The sequence below is a fragment of the Cinclus cinclus genome, chromosome 4, assembly GCF_963662255.1.
Source record: "Cinclus cinclus chromosome 4, bCinCin1.1, whole genome shotgun sequence".
In the NCBI taxonomy this organism is placed as follows: Eukaryota; Metazoa; Chordata; class Aves; order Passeriformes; family Cinclidae; genus Cinclus; species Cinclus cinclus.
Genome location: NC_085049.1, coordinates 57,891,496 through 57,906,030, shown reverse-complemented (window position 1 = coordinate 57,906,030; position 14,535 = coordinate 57,891,496). Strand labels below are relative to the sequence as shown.

The window sequence follows — 14,535 nt, the reverse complement described above, 5'->3', positions numbered from 1 at the left end:
TATGTGAAATCTGATTCGGGATCTCTTGGTTCCTGGATCTAAGCCTCTGGTGTCCCATGTGTCTGGCCTTGAGCAGGAGAGAGAGGGATGGGCCTTTCCATGCTGTTGGCTTTGGGTGTGCACTGACTTCAACAGAGCTGAACCCTGGATTTTGTGTTTTTTGCTTTCTTCAAATCTAAGCCCTGAAGGAGGGGTGCAGAGCACTTGACAACAGCACAGTGCCTGATGCAAACAGACTGAACTCCCTGTGAAGTGGCACCTGCTGCTTTGGTGTCTGCGGTGGCGCAGTTTGTTTGGGTTTCTCCTCCTTTGGTTGTCTGACCTGTCTGGTAGTAAAATACTAAATTTTAATACTGATCTATTTCTAAATTGCTGCTGCTATAGTTACGCACCAGTGCATTATCCTGATGAGAGGCCTGTTTTTTCCAGGCTCTGTCACACCCTTGAAACTTATTTTCAGAAACACCTGCTGGGAATAAATGATGGACCTTGGTGACTGCAAATTCTTTTGCAAAGCCTATTCCGTGCCAGCTGGCCAGGAAGAGCTGATCCTTTGTTTCCCTGCTGCATGGGTCTTCCAGCTCCAGGGATGAGAGTAGGAGGGATGGGAAGAGAAAGGTAGTTCCAGAGGTGTGGAATCCTGCATTTGCCCTGCCTCCATTTTGAGTGTGCTTTTGCTGGATCAGAGTGAAACTGGGCTCTTTCCGTTGTAAATCCTGTTTTCTGTGAGAAAGAAAGTTTCCTCGTCTGTAAGACAGCACCGCCATCCCTGCAGCGTGGTGGAGGCAGCAGAGCCGTGGTCTGGCAGGGTCCGGGAGCACTGGGAATGTTTGGGGTCAGAGTTGCGGCCTGGGACACAGCGGGGATGGGCTGCTGTTTTGGGGCACGTGTGATATGATAGCAGATCCGTATCGGTTTCAAATGGGCAAGTGTGTTTCTAACGCAGCAGGGGAAAGCCATCCACCCTATCTCGGGTAGGGTGTCACCTTCTTTTGCTAACACAGTCGTGTTAAACGTTCTAAGGCCTAGTGCGCGTGATTTCTTTCTTTGGCTCTTTTTTTTTTTTTTTTTTTCTTTTACTCGAAGTGCCTTGTTCAGACTTGAGCAGAGACACGGCTTTGGTTTTCAACACCTCTGCGTATGTTTGTTTCTCTCGGTGGTTGGCGGAAATAATCAGCGTTGAGGTCGGGGGGAAGGAAACCTGCCGGGGAGAGGCTCTTCCTGAGGCCAGTACTGCTTTTAGCCAGCCTGGCGGGCAAGAAGAGCCGCTGGATCGCTGGCCCGCCCGGCTCCGGGAAGCGCACGACTCCGCCCGAAGCGCTGCGGAAAGGCCCAACGTCACCCATCCCGGCGGCGCTGCCCCTTTAAGAGAGGGGCGGTGACGTCACCCTGTTCCCCCCCTATCTCGCGGGCAGTGGGCGGTGCGCGCGGTGCCGTGCGCAGGCGCGGAGGGAGGGCCGGCGCGGGCCCGGCGTCGCCATGGGCTCCTGAGGCCTCCGCGCCCCCGCGCCGGTGCCGGCGCCGCCCGCGGGGCAGCGGGCAGGGCCCGACCCGACCCCTCCTCGCCCCACCGGGGCTGGGCCGCGCCCGCTCGCCCGCTGCATGGTAAGACGTGGCGGGGGCTGCTGCGGGCGCGCGGGGCGGGCCGGGCAGGAGGGGCCGCGCTGGCGCGGGGGTGGCTCGTTGAGACGCCCACGAACTCACCTTGCTCCCCGCGTGGGCCCGGTGTGGTCGCGCTTCTCGCTCTCCCCCCAGTTCCTCCTCCCGTTCCCCTCCCCCGGTGTTGAGCCCCGTGCTCCTCAGGGCTGTACCCGCCATTCCCTCTCCGCGCACGTTCGTCCCGTGTGGCCTCCATATCCAACACACACACCTCCCATCCCCGCGTCTACCCACAGCCTCCCCGTGCAGCCCACCCAGTTCCTTTCTCTCCCTCCCTCTCCGCAACCTCTCCTTGCTGCAGTTGTTACGCTCTCCCTATGCACGTACCCGCACAGCCCCCTCGTTCCCCGTTGCTGTCACGCTTTTTAGTGGCATTGGGTGTGTGTCACTGTCTGCACGGACGTGTTTGGTCCTGGGTGGGCTGGGAGCTCAGTAGACTGCAGTAACGTGATGGGCACCGGGTTTGTGTTTGCTGGGTTTCCTGTGGTTCAGGCTGGATGGACTGACAGATGCCTCGTGCATGTGCTGGTGTGGTAGGTGTGTGAGGAGGTTGTCACTGTGCCTGTATTCTCTTGCACTGTAGGTGAGTTGTGGTGGGTCTTGTTTGGATGTTCGTGGTGTCTCAAAATCTCAACTGCTCTGTGAGTGCTAAATTCAGCCTTGGCAGCTGCAGTGTGTAGTGGAAGGAGGGCTTTGGAAGAACGTGTGCGTGACTGAGTTCTGATAAATTGTGGATAGAGATTAGAGTGATTTCAGGGACAGCTCTATGAAAGCTGCCTGGGACACTGAAGCTGTCAAGACTGGGCGGCGGAGGAGGAGGAGTGGGAAATCTAGAGGAAATAGTGAAGATGGGTCCTGCTTACAGAAAGTTTGAAATTGTTCTTGCCGTGTAAGGAGCTTGAACAGGAATAATTACTGAAGACATAAAAGACGGGTTTCCCCAGAGAGAAGACTGTTTACGTCTGTTAAAGATAAAAATAGAAGACATTGATCAATAATAGAGCAAAGGCTAATAGAGTGAATAGAAATGGCTTTCCTATCCTGTAAAGAAAACAGTCAGTGAAAATGTAATAGAGCACATATCCCACTAACAAAGACTTGGCTATGTTAGTACAGTATTTAACTATGCCTTTGAACTTGTATTGCTGGATGCTACCCTTTGGCCTAAGAGCTTAGCAGCCTCCTACAAGGGAACATGGAATTCTTTAGAAATGTTCATGTTATTCAGATTTCTAATACTGAAGGTCTGTATTTTTATGATACTGTTGGCAAAAAAACCTGAAAAAACTCTCATGATTTTAGGATGTTGGCTAAGTAGTAAGTAATAGGGTTTTGGGGAGAGCTTTTCTTACGGTGAAAGTATACCAGAAGGACCTACTTCAGGCTTTCTTTTCACTGTTGTCCCCAGGAAAATGGGCTTCAAAGCTGATCTGGTTTAGGGGAGCAGATTTTTAGGTCCTTAATACACTCATCATTATATTGTGCTGTAAATCCTAGGTGGCATGGAAGCAACAGGTGGGTGCCTCTGCATCTGGAGCAGGAGTGATTTGGTCTTGGTGCAAAATGCTTGGGAAGCTTTTTTACTGAAGTCAGCATTTCTGACCAGCTCAGTAGCGTGGGCAGATGTTTTTCCTTGTGTTCTGCTCAGGTGTCTACAGTCAGTTCAGAGCACTGGATGGATTGTGTTTTGGAGTTGTGGGGCAAGGAGATGAGCACCTCCCAACCACTGGGTACCTTTTGGACTTTAGTTTGTCTGTCTCCTTAGGACACGTGTCAGTCAAAAGGGGAAGGTTCTTAGATAAACTGGTCAGAAAATGAAGTTCAGTGTGACTGGCTGGTTTGGCATGACAAAAGCATTCTGAGCTGTCTGGTCTCTAACCATCTGACAGAATCCATCTAGAAATCTGCCTTGTTCTCTGTCAGCTTCCCTGCCTGTTTGCTGGTGGGATGCTGGGAGGTGAGCTTCTGCAATTGTGGGATTAAAGGATAAAGGAAGGGTGGGCGGGTTTTTTTTCCTAGCACAAAATAACTTTTAAAACACCTTCTTCCTCCTCAAAAAAGGTTGTTCTTTTTTCTACACAGTTCTGCTGAATTAACTAAAACATCTAATAATAATGTTTTGGTGTGAGATGACAACCTTTTAATTTCCACGCCAGGAACTTACCCTTCATTCCTTCTCCCTTCCTGTTTTGGTTTCGTTTTTAATTGGCTTGTGTTTGCATTAAGAGAGGTGAACTGTTACCTGTTCCTTCTAGCCGAAGTACCTGTTTCATTTTCCAGCAGCTCTAAGGATATCTTTAAGGAGCTCTTTCAGCAATATCTGGTGGAAACAGTGAATTCCTCGGGAGATGTTTGTTGTTCAGTTCTAGGTGCTTCAATGTTGTATTGAATGAAGTTAGATGTAAAAGACAAAGTTTCAAATCAGACTTTGCTGATTCTGAAGTGCCACCACTAAGACTCATTTTCTCAGTGTTTCCAGCCTAAAATTGAGGAAACCAATGGAAGTAGCAGTGAATGTACAGGTTGGTCTGTCTACAATATGAACAGGATAGCACAGCCTCAGAGAGAAGTTGCATTTAACCTTTGTACAGTTGAGTTTTCTAGTACACGCTTGGCGCTGGCTGCCCATGTAACAAAGCAGCTGGGTGTTATTGAACAGCCCTGGCTGGGGGCAGAAACACTGCTCTGCTTTAGAGTTTGTGATTGATTGTGCTTGCCGAGGCCCTGGAAATTTGAGGTGTTGTTGAGAATAGCACTGGGTTGGAGTTCTGTGTGCTGGCTTGCCCAGCTGTTCACTTGGAGCACTGTGTCTCTTGTGTTCTTACTTCTTCCCAGATTCATTGTGGTTTGCTTTCTTGTGGTGGATGAGCGGTTTCCTGTCAAGACATCATACCCTACCAGAATGCTTGGGACTCTGAAAGCAGTTTGACACTGTGATAAGATGGATTGAAACACTTAGCTAAAACAACTGTAAAATATTATAGTGCTTGAATTGAAAACACCCTTATAGTATGAGGTTTGGGGATATTTTTTTTTCTCTCCCCTGTTTTTTTATGGTTTTATTTTTTATTTTCTTTTTTCTTTTCCCCCATTATAGACTACTTTTGGGGAGAGTACCTGGACTAGTTTTTAGAGCAGCAATTCCCCAGGAAGGTTTTGGAAGTGAAATTCTGCCAGCTAAAGCAGTGAGTTGCACTCCTCCAGGAGTCTCACCTCAGAATCCCTCTCTTCTAAGAAGAAGCAGGAGCTGAAGTACTTGCTCATAGCCAGGTTCTCGCTCTTTAAAAATCAGGTCAACCTCCATTGGGGTTTTTGTTTCTGATGGTATAAGTAACATGTCTGGGAAGCCTACAGAGAAAGCTGTGTCCATGGAAAATGCAGTGTATAGGCAAGCTGCTCAGGAACTGTGCTGTATCTGGGTTTGACCAGGTCTTTATAGCCCCCAAGGGGTATAATTCACAGGAAACCTGCAAAGGGAAATAACTGACATTCTACCTGCAGTATTAACCTACTGTATTAACCCCTGCAGTACCTGGATATTTGTCTCCCCACTCTCAAGTCTGTCTCTGTATTGAAAGGATGGGAATGTTGCTATTATTATCTTACAGCCACAGTGCCTGGGAGTCTGATGATACTGAAAGGATCAGCTATTTGAGGATGTTGTCTAATGAAGAGTGACCAAGAGCATAGAGAGTTGGTGTCATGGCCTCACATTTTTTGTGTCTAGCCCTAAAGCATCCATCTCTGCCTGGGTATTTTGTACATGTGGCCCCCAATGAACTCTCTGGTAAAAAAAGGTTCCCTCTGATTAAGCAAAGAAAAAGACTACAACGTGTTATATAGTGCAGCAGTGAGGCTTCAAGAAGCAGATGAGATGAAATAATACCTTAAAAGCTGACCTTGTCGACCCAGTGTTCCCTCCTCAGGCTGTAGAACATGACATGGATGCTATTGGAGGCTGCTGAGCTGCTTGCCTGGGAGCCTGCAGCTGCCTGGTCATCTCCAACACAGATACAGCCCCAGCAGCAGTAAGGTACCTGTGCCTCTGTCCAGGTTACTTGAAATGAACATGGACAAGTCAGTCACCTCAAGAGGCAGCTTAGAAGTGAGTGAATATCTCTTTGTGGCTCACCATATCTTGTCTCTTCCTTGCTGGCTTTGCTATGAAAGACTATAGTTAGTGGTGGGTGAAGCTGTTTGCAGCTATTTGTCCCATCAGCTGGGAGTGACTTCTCTCCTTCTCCAAACTCCCCTGACTTACAGACTTCCTTTCCCCCCTTTCCCAATGTCTTTGTGATGGTACAGATTTTGCAAGAGTCTTAAGCCAGAAGTCATTCATACAAATTACCTTTCAGGTAACTTCAGGCAACTGGGTAATTTAATATCAGGATGTCTGGAAACATTGAGTTGAAATTTTGTCTTTTTTTTAAAGGTTGATGCGTGGTATGGTTTTTTTTTCTGTATGGAGAAAATGCATTGCTGCTGATGGCTTTTGGGATAGAGAGACTCCCATGAGTTCAGGAATACAAAGGTCCTAATTCTGCTTTCAGAACTTTGCCTTTGTAGGATTTTTATTGATGAAATAGCAGGGCAGGAGAGAAGTGTGGAGGGGCTAATGTTACATAGGAGCAATGAAATTAGAAGTTCATGGTTTTGGGGAATTAGGAAGGATGTTTGTGTCTTATGTCCAGAGGTTTAAATAAAAATTTTTAAGAAAGCAACAAACTACAAACAAAAATAAGCCAATCAGTTGTTATTGCAGCAATAATGAAATGGCTTTATAGTGAGTGTGGCCTTGGGTGCTCTGTTGAGAATCACTGATTTTACTTCTGCAGTGCTCATCACTAGTACATGTCTGCATCAGAGAATGATTGCTGGGGAAGTCACATGTGCCATTGCCCTCATATGCACCACTGCACAGTTGCCTAGACCTGTGATAAGATGTCTGGGTTCTTTCAGCTCATTTACTTGCTAAATTGAAGTGTGGATCTGATCTGATAGAGTCTATATGTCATCTTCTGCATGGAAAAGTATACTCTAGTGTATTAGAAAATTTGTGTGTGACGGCCACAAGTTCAATACTTTTCCATGCTGCTGTAGAGTTTGAGTTCTGATTATTCTTAAAGCAACTGTATACCCTGTGGTAACTTTTAAAACAGTTGTCTACCCTGTCTTGGCACTCAGAGATGGGAAACAATGAATGCAAGTGGCAGTGGAATAAGTTCTGATTTGACTTTGTTCTTGAGAGTTTGGAAAATGAAATGCAAGCGTTCTCTGTCATATGGTACACAACTGTTTACAACACATCCTTTTTTCTTCTTGCCTCTTTCCCCTCTACCAGTTGCAGAATATCTTTATAGTCTTTCTGTGTTTCTCCCCTGGGAGCAGAGGGATTGCCTGGTTTGTGTGGAGTGGGTCTGCTGGGAGTATGGGAAAGGGATGCAGTGCGTGGCCCAAGTGTGTTTGATCCTGTTCTCAAAGGAGAGGTTGGAAGGTTGGGGAACATCTCTTCTCTTCCTCTCCCTCCCCCTTTCTCTCTTTTTCCTGTCCCCTTCCAAAAAAGGGACTGGATGTTGGGTGTTGACCTATCACAATGTGGGTCAGTCCACAGGAAAAAAAAAAAAGGGGAGGAGGAGGATGGGGGGAGGAGGGCTGTGCAAATACAGTGAGACAACAGAAATTAATAGAGCAGAAAAAAACTCTGGAAAGAAGAGTGCATGGCTCAGGGTAAAAGGGTTTTGTTTTTGATTCTGAGTATTTTAATGGGCACATGGGGAGGATGAGCTTCTCTTAGGATGACTATAGGCTTGCAGAATGGGTGGGGACTGTGTGAGCTGCAAATGGAGAAGATTTTTGTGGTATTCTCAGATTTTAATTTCCCTAAAATGAGAAACATAGGAGTGTGACCTTGTTGAAGGTTAAATTGTTTGTGTGTACATTGTGGTCTTATGTATATGTAGGCATTGGATCATCTCTTGAGTGTGGCTTAGCAGGTGTGTACCTTGCTCTGTGGTTTGGTCTTCCTTAGGTGCCTGACTCCTCTACCTTCTGCTTCTGAGCTAATGGCTCCCTGCTCCACTCTTGCTGACCCCACTGGTCTTCTGTCCCAGTGACACTTTCCCCTTGTTTCACTGACTGTACCGACAGCTGTGAAACTGAGACTGGGGCATCTCCTCTAAAGAAATAACGCTGAGGAGAACTGCATTTAGATCTGCATTTGTTGTGCAGACAGACAAGCATGTTAAGTTGACAAGGAGTGCAGCAACTGCAGATGCAAGCACTGTGTGTGTAAGTCTGGTGAGTGCCTGTCTTATGACTAAGAACAGCATTGCTCATGTGTGTTCAGAGTTACTCTTGTGTGGTAGGTGTGTGTTGTGGGGTGACTTCCACTGACTTGAAGTTAAAAAAGCTTTGCCCAGCATGAGCAGTAAAACGTAAATGGGTCGTGCTAGTTAAAATTGCATGCTGGGTCACATACTTAACTCTGATTGTTTTGGGAGTGCTGCTGGAGAGCTTAAAAATGCACTGTTGGGACCTTTTCATCTCTCATAGCTAAATAAACTAGATGCTACCCCAGAGAGCAAAAGCAATTTAAGAAGTAATAAATGTAAAAGCATTTGATTTTTCTTGGATTGCTATCACTGATTTCAGCTGTGCCAGTGACTGTCTTACTGTGTAGTGCTATTTTGTCCTCTCTACCTGTTCCTTTTCCTCTGTTTTGCCATTTCATCTGGTGATGCCATCCCTTTGGGTGTTGAAAATACCTTAGATTAATTATTTATTATATATACCTAGCACAATCCAAAGAGCTGGTCCCAGCTGGCAATTCTAGGTATTGTTATAATTAAAATAGTCTAAAATTAAACCTTGAACCATTTTGTCCTGTGTTTTTGTATTCCTTGTAAGTCTAGGGCACATTGTCAAAAATCATTAAGCTGCTGCTTTCAGTAATACAAAGCTCTTGCTTGTGTCCTAATAAATGCAGAAAGTTCAGGCTCTGATTTATCTGCTGCACGGCACTTCTGTGTTGGCCTTTTTGGACCCAGCATAAAGATAATTTAATGGAGAAACTCTTGAAAGAGTAAGAATTTGAGGGGAATGGAAAATGTTTTTTTGGTATTTTAACAAAGTTCAGTATGGTGGATATTTAAAGCAATTTAAGTGTGGAGTAGGTTTTAAGGAAGAATATTGTGTTGTCTTGTAGCTCTGCAGGAGAACCTTGCAGCCAGGTTGTGTGTGTTTTTTTGGTTTGTGTCTTGTACAGCAGAAGGTGGCTTAGCTGTTAAGACTCTTTCATGAGATAGCTTTGTGTATCACTCTTTGCTCACTCAGCAGTTTAGAAATTAAATACTTTCAGCCTCGGATGAGGTGATCTATTTTAAAAACACAGATTGTGTTTGCAGATGGAAGAGAACAGCTTCCGACTCCTGTCATTTGGGGTTCTTTTCCTATTGGCACTGGGGTAGGTCTTGTTCAGAGCAGGCAAACACCTTCTCCTTTACTAGATTGTGGTTTAATGTACCCCATGGAACTGAAGAACTACGCCTGAAACTTTCTGCCCTCCTCTTACACCACTTTTGTTGCACCAGAAGTGAGGTTTTCATATTTATATTTGTTTATATTTATGTAGAAATAGCTGCTCCTCAGTGGTAACGTTTTCCATGCCTTTATGCAAGCCAAGAATGAGGTTTTTTGTTTTCACTTTTACCACATCCTGTCTGTTTTCTGTTTTGAGTTTATTTTCAGCAGAAGAAGCTGCCATGTTCATGTTGGAGACAGGAGATCTCTGTTTCCAAAAGATACAGGACTGGCAATCTACTCCTGATGGAGAATTAGTGTGCTGTTTTTTCTGTGGATGCAGGCAGTGTGGACCATCCCTGGTACTTTACATCTGTGTGATGTCATTAAGAGAGCTGCTCCCCATGCCATTTGGAGCTTTTTCTCTATCGAGAATATTAGTGACAGTATTCTGCATCTTGGGACTTTTATCAGGATAGTTATCTTGATAGAAATAACACAGGCTTAGTTTTGTTTTGTTTCCCCTCCTTACATTGACAGCTCCCCCTAATACTCCTAAAGTGTTTTCAGAAGATGTGTTAGGTAAGTGTAAGAGGTACTAGTTTGGTGTTTAAGCTAATGCCCTGGCAGCACAAGGCCTTGTCTTGCTCTAATGTACATAACTTGTAATGACATCTGGGCAGGAGCAGGTGGCAGCTTGTAGGGGATGGGGATGTGATCTCTGCCTTCCATGCTGGGAGGTGGTTGTGTGTAGACTTCACACAGACTTCAGCACTGCCAGAAGCTCCTGTAGCCCATGTAGAAGAATCATGCTAGCTCTGATTCAAATTTCCTGTTGCCATTCTGGAACGCACCTAACCTGTGTCCAAAAGCCCTGTGTATGTCTGTGTACTTTAATGTGTGCTTGTTTCCAGTTTCCAAGGTTTGGTGCTTTTCCTGGCTCTCTGTTCTGGTCCTGTTATGTTGCAGGTTACCTCCGGGGGGGAGCAAGGTAGTCACTTGGAGATGGGGAAAGCTCCAAGAGTGAAATTTCGAAGTGTTGAAATATTTTCCTTTGATATATTTAGGAGAACTCTCCAGAGAGAGAGAATAAGTGTGCAAGGAACTTTACTCTCCTTTGAACTGAAAGCAGCGAGGTGGAGATGAAACAGGTGGGCAGAGAAAACAGGACATGGCAGAAGAGTAAGAAATGCTTCAAAATTTATTATGTGTTAGATTAGTTTGTACTTCCTTGGTAATTTGGATTTCCAAACGGCCCTAATTTGACATATGGTAATGTGAAGAGCTTTCCTCGTGGTTTGGTACCTTGCAGTGCTGGGAACTGTATGGACAGAGAACAAAAAGATGGTTGTCCCAGGGAGCCTAACATGCACAAGAAACAACAGAGAAATACAGCGAGCTGGGAGGAGCACCGGGAAAGAGATCACAGCCCAGAGCTGATGGGGGTGAATAGGGAATTGCTTTATGGCTGTTGGAAAGCACCTTTTTCCCCAGGCATGAGAGTAACCAGGAAAGTGTTGTGGCACTGACTTGGGCTGTGATGGAGCTGGGTGTCCAAAACATAAGTGTCAAAACACATTCACAGTGTCGGGTAAGAGGGAAGCTGCTGATACCAAGATACTGAATCTGTAGCTTATCAAGGCAGTATTTTTGTTGTGACATCTTCCCAGGCACCACCTTTACTGAGCTTGTGTCCTGTTGCACACAGTGGGAAGAGACATCTCAAAAGCAAGGCCTGTTGAGAGGGCTGCCACAGCCCACCCTCACAATGCTCTTTTTAACAAGGCAGAAGAGGAGCTAGCAGACTGAGCTGGTGGTAGTGAATGAGCTGAAATCCACTTTCCTGGTTAAGTCTGCAGTCACCTGTGCTATTACCTGTTTCTTGAGTGTAGACCAGAATTGCTCTTATAGCTTCAGCTTCTTGCATACGGTAGAATTTCATAATAGCTTTGTACACTGCTTATACCTGTCACTGTAGCTGTGATGTGTGGGACTTGAGGAGATTAGAAAGGATATTTTGGAAGGTTTATGTTAATTTTGCGGATTTTGGAGTACAGCAGTCCTTCATGTTTTGCTAGCAAGGAGGATGGACTGCAAACTGATGCACAGAACCAATAAAAGGTGTCAAGAAAATAAAAAGCTGTCCTCAGGGGCAGCCCTGAGCGCTCATGGGTGAGGTGGTTTGGGTAGGAGATGTAAACCCTGTTTTGTAAGAGAGTTTGTATATTATCTTTCAGAACACAGTGGTGGAAAAAGTTATTAATTTTAATGATGGTGTGAATTGAAGGGTATTAGGTGAAGAATGATGCACAATCCTGTAATTAATGGCTGTTGATGTATAATCACAAGGGGGCAGTGTTAAGATTACATGCACAACTTCAGTTTATGACTGACCTTGCTTATGAATACATAACCCTGTCATGACAAAATGCTTGTTGATCACTTTTTGCTGTTTCCACTTACTTTAAAATTAGTGCAGAGACATGGAAGAATTCCCTTTCAGATCCTCAGTTCTGTGGATGTTACTGCTGCATTTGGGTCTGTGCTGCTGCTATGGTCTGATTAGCCGGAATGTGTAGGTTCTGGTCCTGTTCCTCCTGGCACCTGTGGTCTGCTGTACTGATCTTCTCCCCCATGAACTTTTGGAAGGGCTTAGCAGTTTCCTGTGTTGCATAGCTCCCAAACTGCAGTGGGATGTGCAGGACTGCAGCTGGCTGGACTTTATTTAGAGCTAGGTTAACCACAGTTGCATCTGCCCTGATTTCATTTTAGATGTGCCCTTTTTGAGTTTTGTGGAAGTCCTCTCAGCACCATGCGTATTCAGTTGCTTCAGAAGTTATTTGGGTGGAAATCCCTTCTCAAAGCAATAAAAACCTTGCTAACTTGTGACATCTCCATCCAGCCTCCATCTCTCCAAATTTTTAGATATAGTACAGATAATGAAATGTGTGTGTGTGTATGTGCTTAGAAGCTCAAAACTTAAGTTACGTTTCCGGTACTGATCAGGACTGGAAAGGAATTACCTTACTGTACATGCAGTTATGGAAAGCTGTAACTCAGAGCAGGGGTATTTTGGGAAAAAACACTGGAAAGAACAAAGAAAAGCTAAGTTTGATGATCAGTTTGTAAATTAAGGCACATCACTTATGCAGCTCCACCTATAATAAAATAATACATGCTTAAATAAATCTGGGTATTTCCCAGGACTTTTTTTTTTCTCCCCCATGGAAGAAAGCAGAAAGGAGGTGGAGTGTAACATAAGGTAATATCAGACTGCTGCACACCAGTGATACAAGTGTGTGTTTTGGGAAAACCTGTGCTAAAGGGGCCATTTTCATGCCTTAGTGTGCATGTGGAAAGGACTTGCTACTGGCACTCTGCTTTTACTGGGTACCTGTTCCCTAGTTTGTGCTGTGGCTTTAGGTGAAGCAGGCCTGGGGCAGTTCCTCTGTGAATAGATGTTCTCTCTTGTGCTCTGCAACAACCTGTCAGTAGACAACAGATGTGTCCTTCCCTGCTGCAGCTGTAGGCTGGCAATAGGTCATTGCCCTTTCCATCCACTGATCATAAAGGCCTGTGTAAGAGCAATGTCTGAGCTTTTATAGAAGTGCTATTCTGAAAAATATTAGGATGTTATCAGAAGGAAGCAATATGATGCTGTTCCCTTTGATAGCCACATCAGAAGCAGCTCTTCTAGTGGATAGAACCAATGGCTGCCTGTTTGTGATCTTGGTTTAAGTGGATTATCCTCCTACAGTCCAGAGGTCACACTAGAGCCTTCTTATGAGCAGACTGAAAATAATAGCTGCTTCAGGTCTTAGACCTTCAGTATTTTTTTCCATTGAAAGAATATAGCTTTTTATCCAGGAAATGGCCAAGGGTCATGATGCTTTGAAACCTTGTGTATTCTTGTGTTCGGCATGTGTTTTTATGTGTCAGCTGGCTTTTAAAAGCCAATCAGGTTAAATTGACATCATGCAAAGTTAGTAAAATTAGTGACAGGCTGGCTGAATGTACCATGCCATACACATTTTGGTAAAAGCATGACTTTCATGCTATCCGCACTGTCACAGTGAGAAGAGCTTTCAGTGCGAATCCTTCAAAGAGGGTGCTTTGGGCTGAGTGTGGTTTTCAGCGTGGCTGTAGGAGAGGTGGGCACTGCTTGCTGGAGGAATTAGGGTGTTCTTCCCCCTGCCCCCTTCCTACACAGGGACACTGTGGTGCATGTTCTTGTTGTAGCTTGGCAGGCTAACCGTGACCCTAGGACACAGCAGAGTAACCTGTGCTTTTATGGAAAATAGAGCTGTTAACTTAGGAGTTCCTGTAATCCTCCAGTGTGGATGATTTATATACTTCCTTCTGATCTTTTTACAAGGGTGTGTAGTGACAGGACTAAGGGAAACAGGTTTAAATTGAGAGTAGGTTAAATATTAGAAGAAATTCTCTGCTGTGAGAGAGGTGAGACAGTGGTACAGGTTGCCCAGAGGAGTTAGGGGTGCTCCATCCCTGAAAGTGTTCAGGGACAGGTCTGTTGGAGCTCAGAGCAACCTGGTCTAGTGGAAGATGTCCCTGCCCACTACACAGGGCTTGGAATTAGATGGTCTTCGAGGTCCTTTCCAACCCAAACCATCCCATGATTCTGTGATCTCTGGAGAATGCTGTATTCATCTTGTATATTTTTATTGCAGAGGGGTGGTGATAATGGCAGTGGCCAGATTTCATTATCTCTGGGAGCCTGTTGGAGGTTCCTGAGTACCACATGATCTGTTATATCATGATGGGTGGCAGTGGCAGACTTCCCCAGGTCCTGTTCACAAAACATGTGAGCAGCCTGATGAAAAGCATGTGAGAGATGCAAAGTTCTATTACATTCCTGTCTCCTTCCTACTGGGTTCAATTATTTTTTGATTCTCTTCTCTGACAGGTTTTGGCTCGTGGGCAGTTTAGCAATCCCAGCTGGAACCTCACACCAAAAGGCAACATGATTATGATGACTGATGTCACTGCAGCCCCCAGACTGGGGTCAGCTGCCACCACTCCAGCTGTGGCTCCTAACTTCTCTTGGATGCCGGAGGATGGCAGCCCCACAGCTGTGGAGCAGCCAATATTCCTCATGACCACTGCTGCTCAGGCTATCTCAGGTTTCTTTGTATGGACAGCTTTGCTCATCACCTGCCATCAGGTAAAACCCGGTCACTTGTACTTCTCATCCTTTCCTTTTCCCCACATGAAGGAACTGAGTATTTCTGTAGTGTGAATGGAGAGGAAGCACACTCTTTAAAACCGGCAGGTGTAAAACATTGGGCCATCTCTTGAAGGTTTACACAAAGGTGTGTTATCTCAGCCTGTCCTTTCACA

General features: G+C 45.4%; 1 protein-coding gene across 3 annotated transcripts in view; it reads left to right on the top strand.

Annotated features, from left to right (window-relative positions):
- The first annotated feature begins 1,469 nt into the window (after nucleotides 1–1,469).
- TMEM184B (transmembrane protein 184B) overlaps nucleotides 1,470–14,535 on the top strand; it is a 30,267-nt gene continuing 17,201 nt past the window's right edge. For 2 of the 3 annotated variants that reach the window (XM_062492172.1, XM_062492171.1), the window contains exons 1-2: nucleotides 1,470–1,605; nucleotides 14,102–14,359. In XM_062492172.1, the coding sequence (XP_062348156.1) occupies nucleotides 1,603–1,605; nucleotides 14,102–14,359 (261 nt within the window). In that variant the 5' untranslated portion in view covers nucleotides 1,470–1,602. The remainder of the gene's footprint in view (nucleotides 1,606–14,101; nucleotides 14,360–14,535) is intronic. The other variant, XM_062492173.1, reaches the window with a different exon arrangement.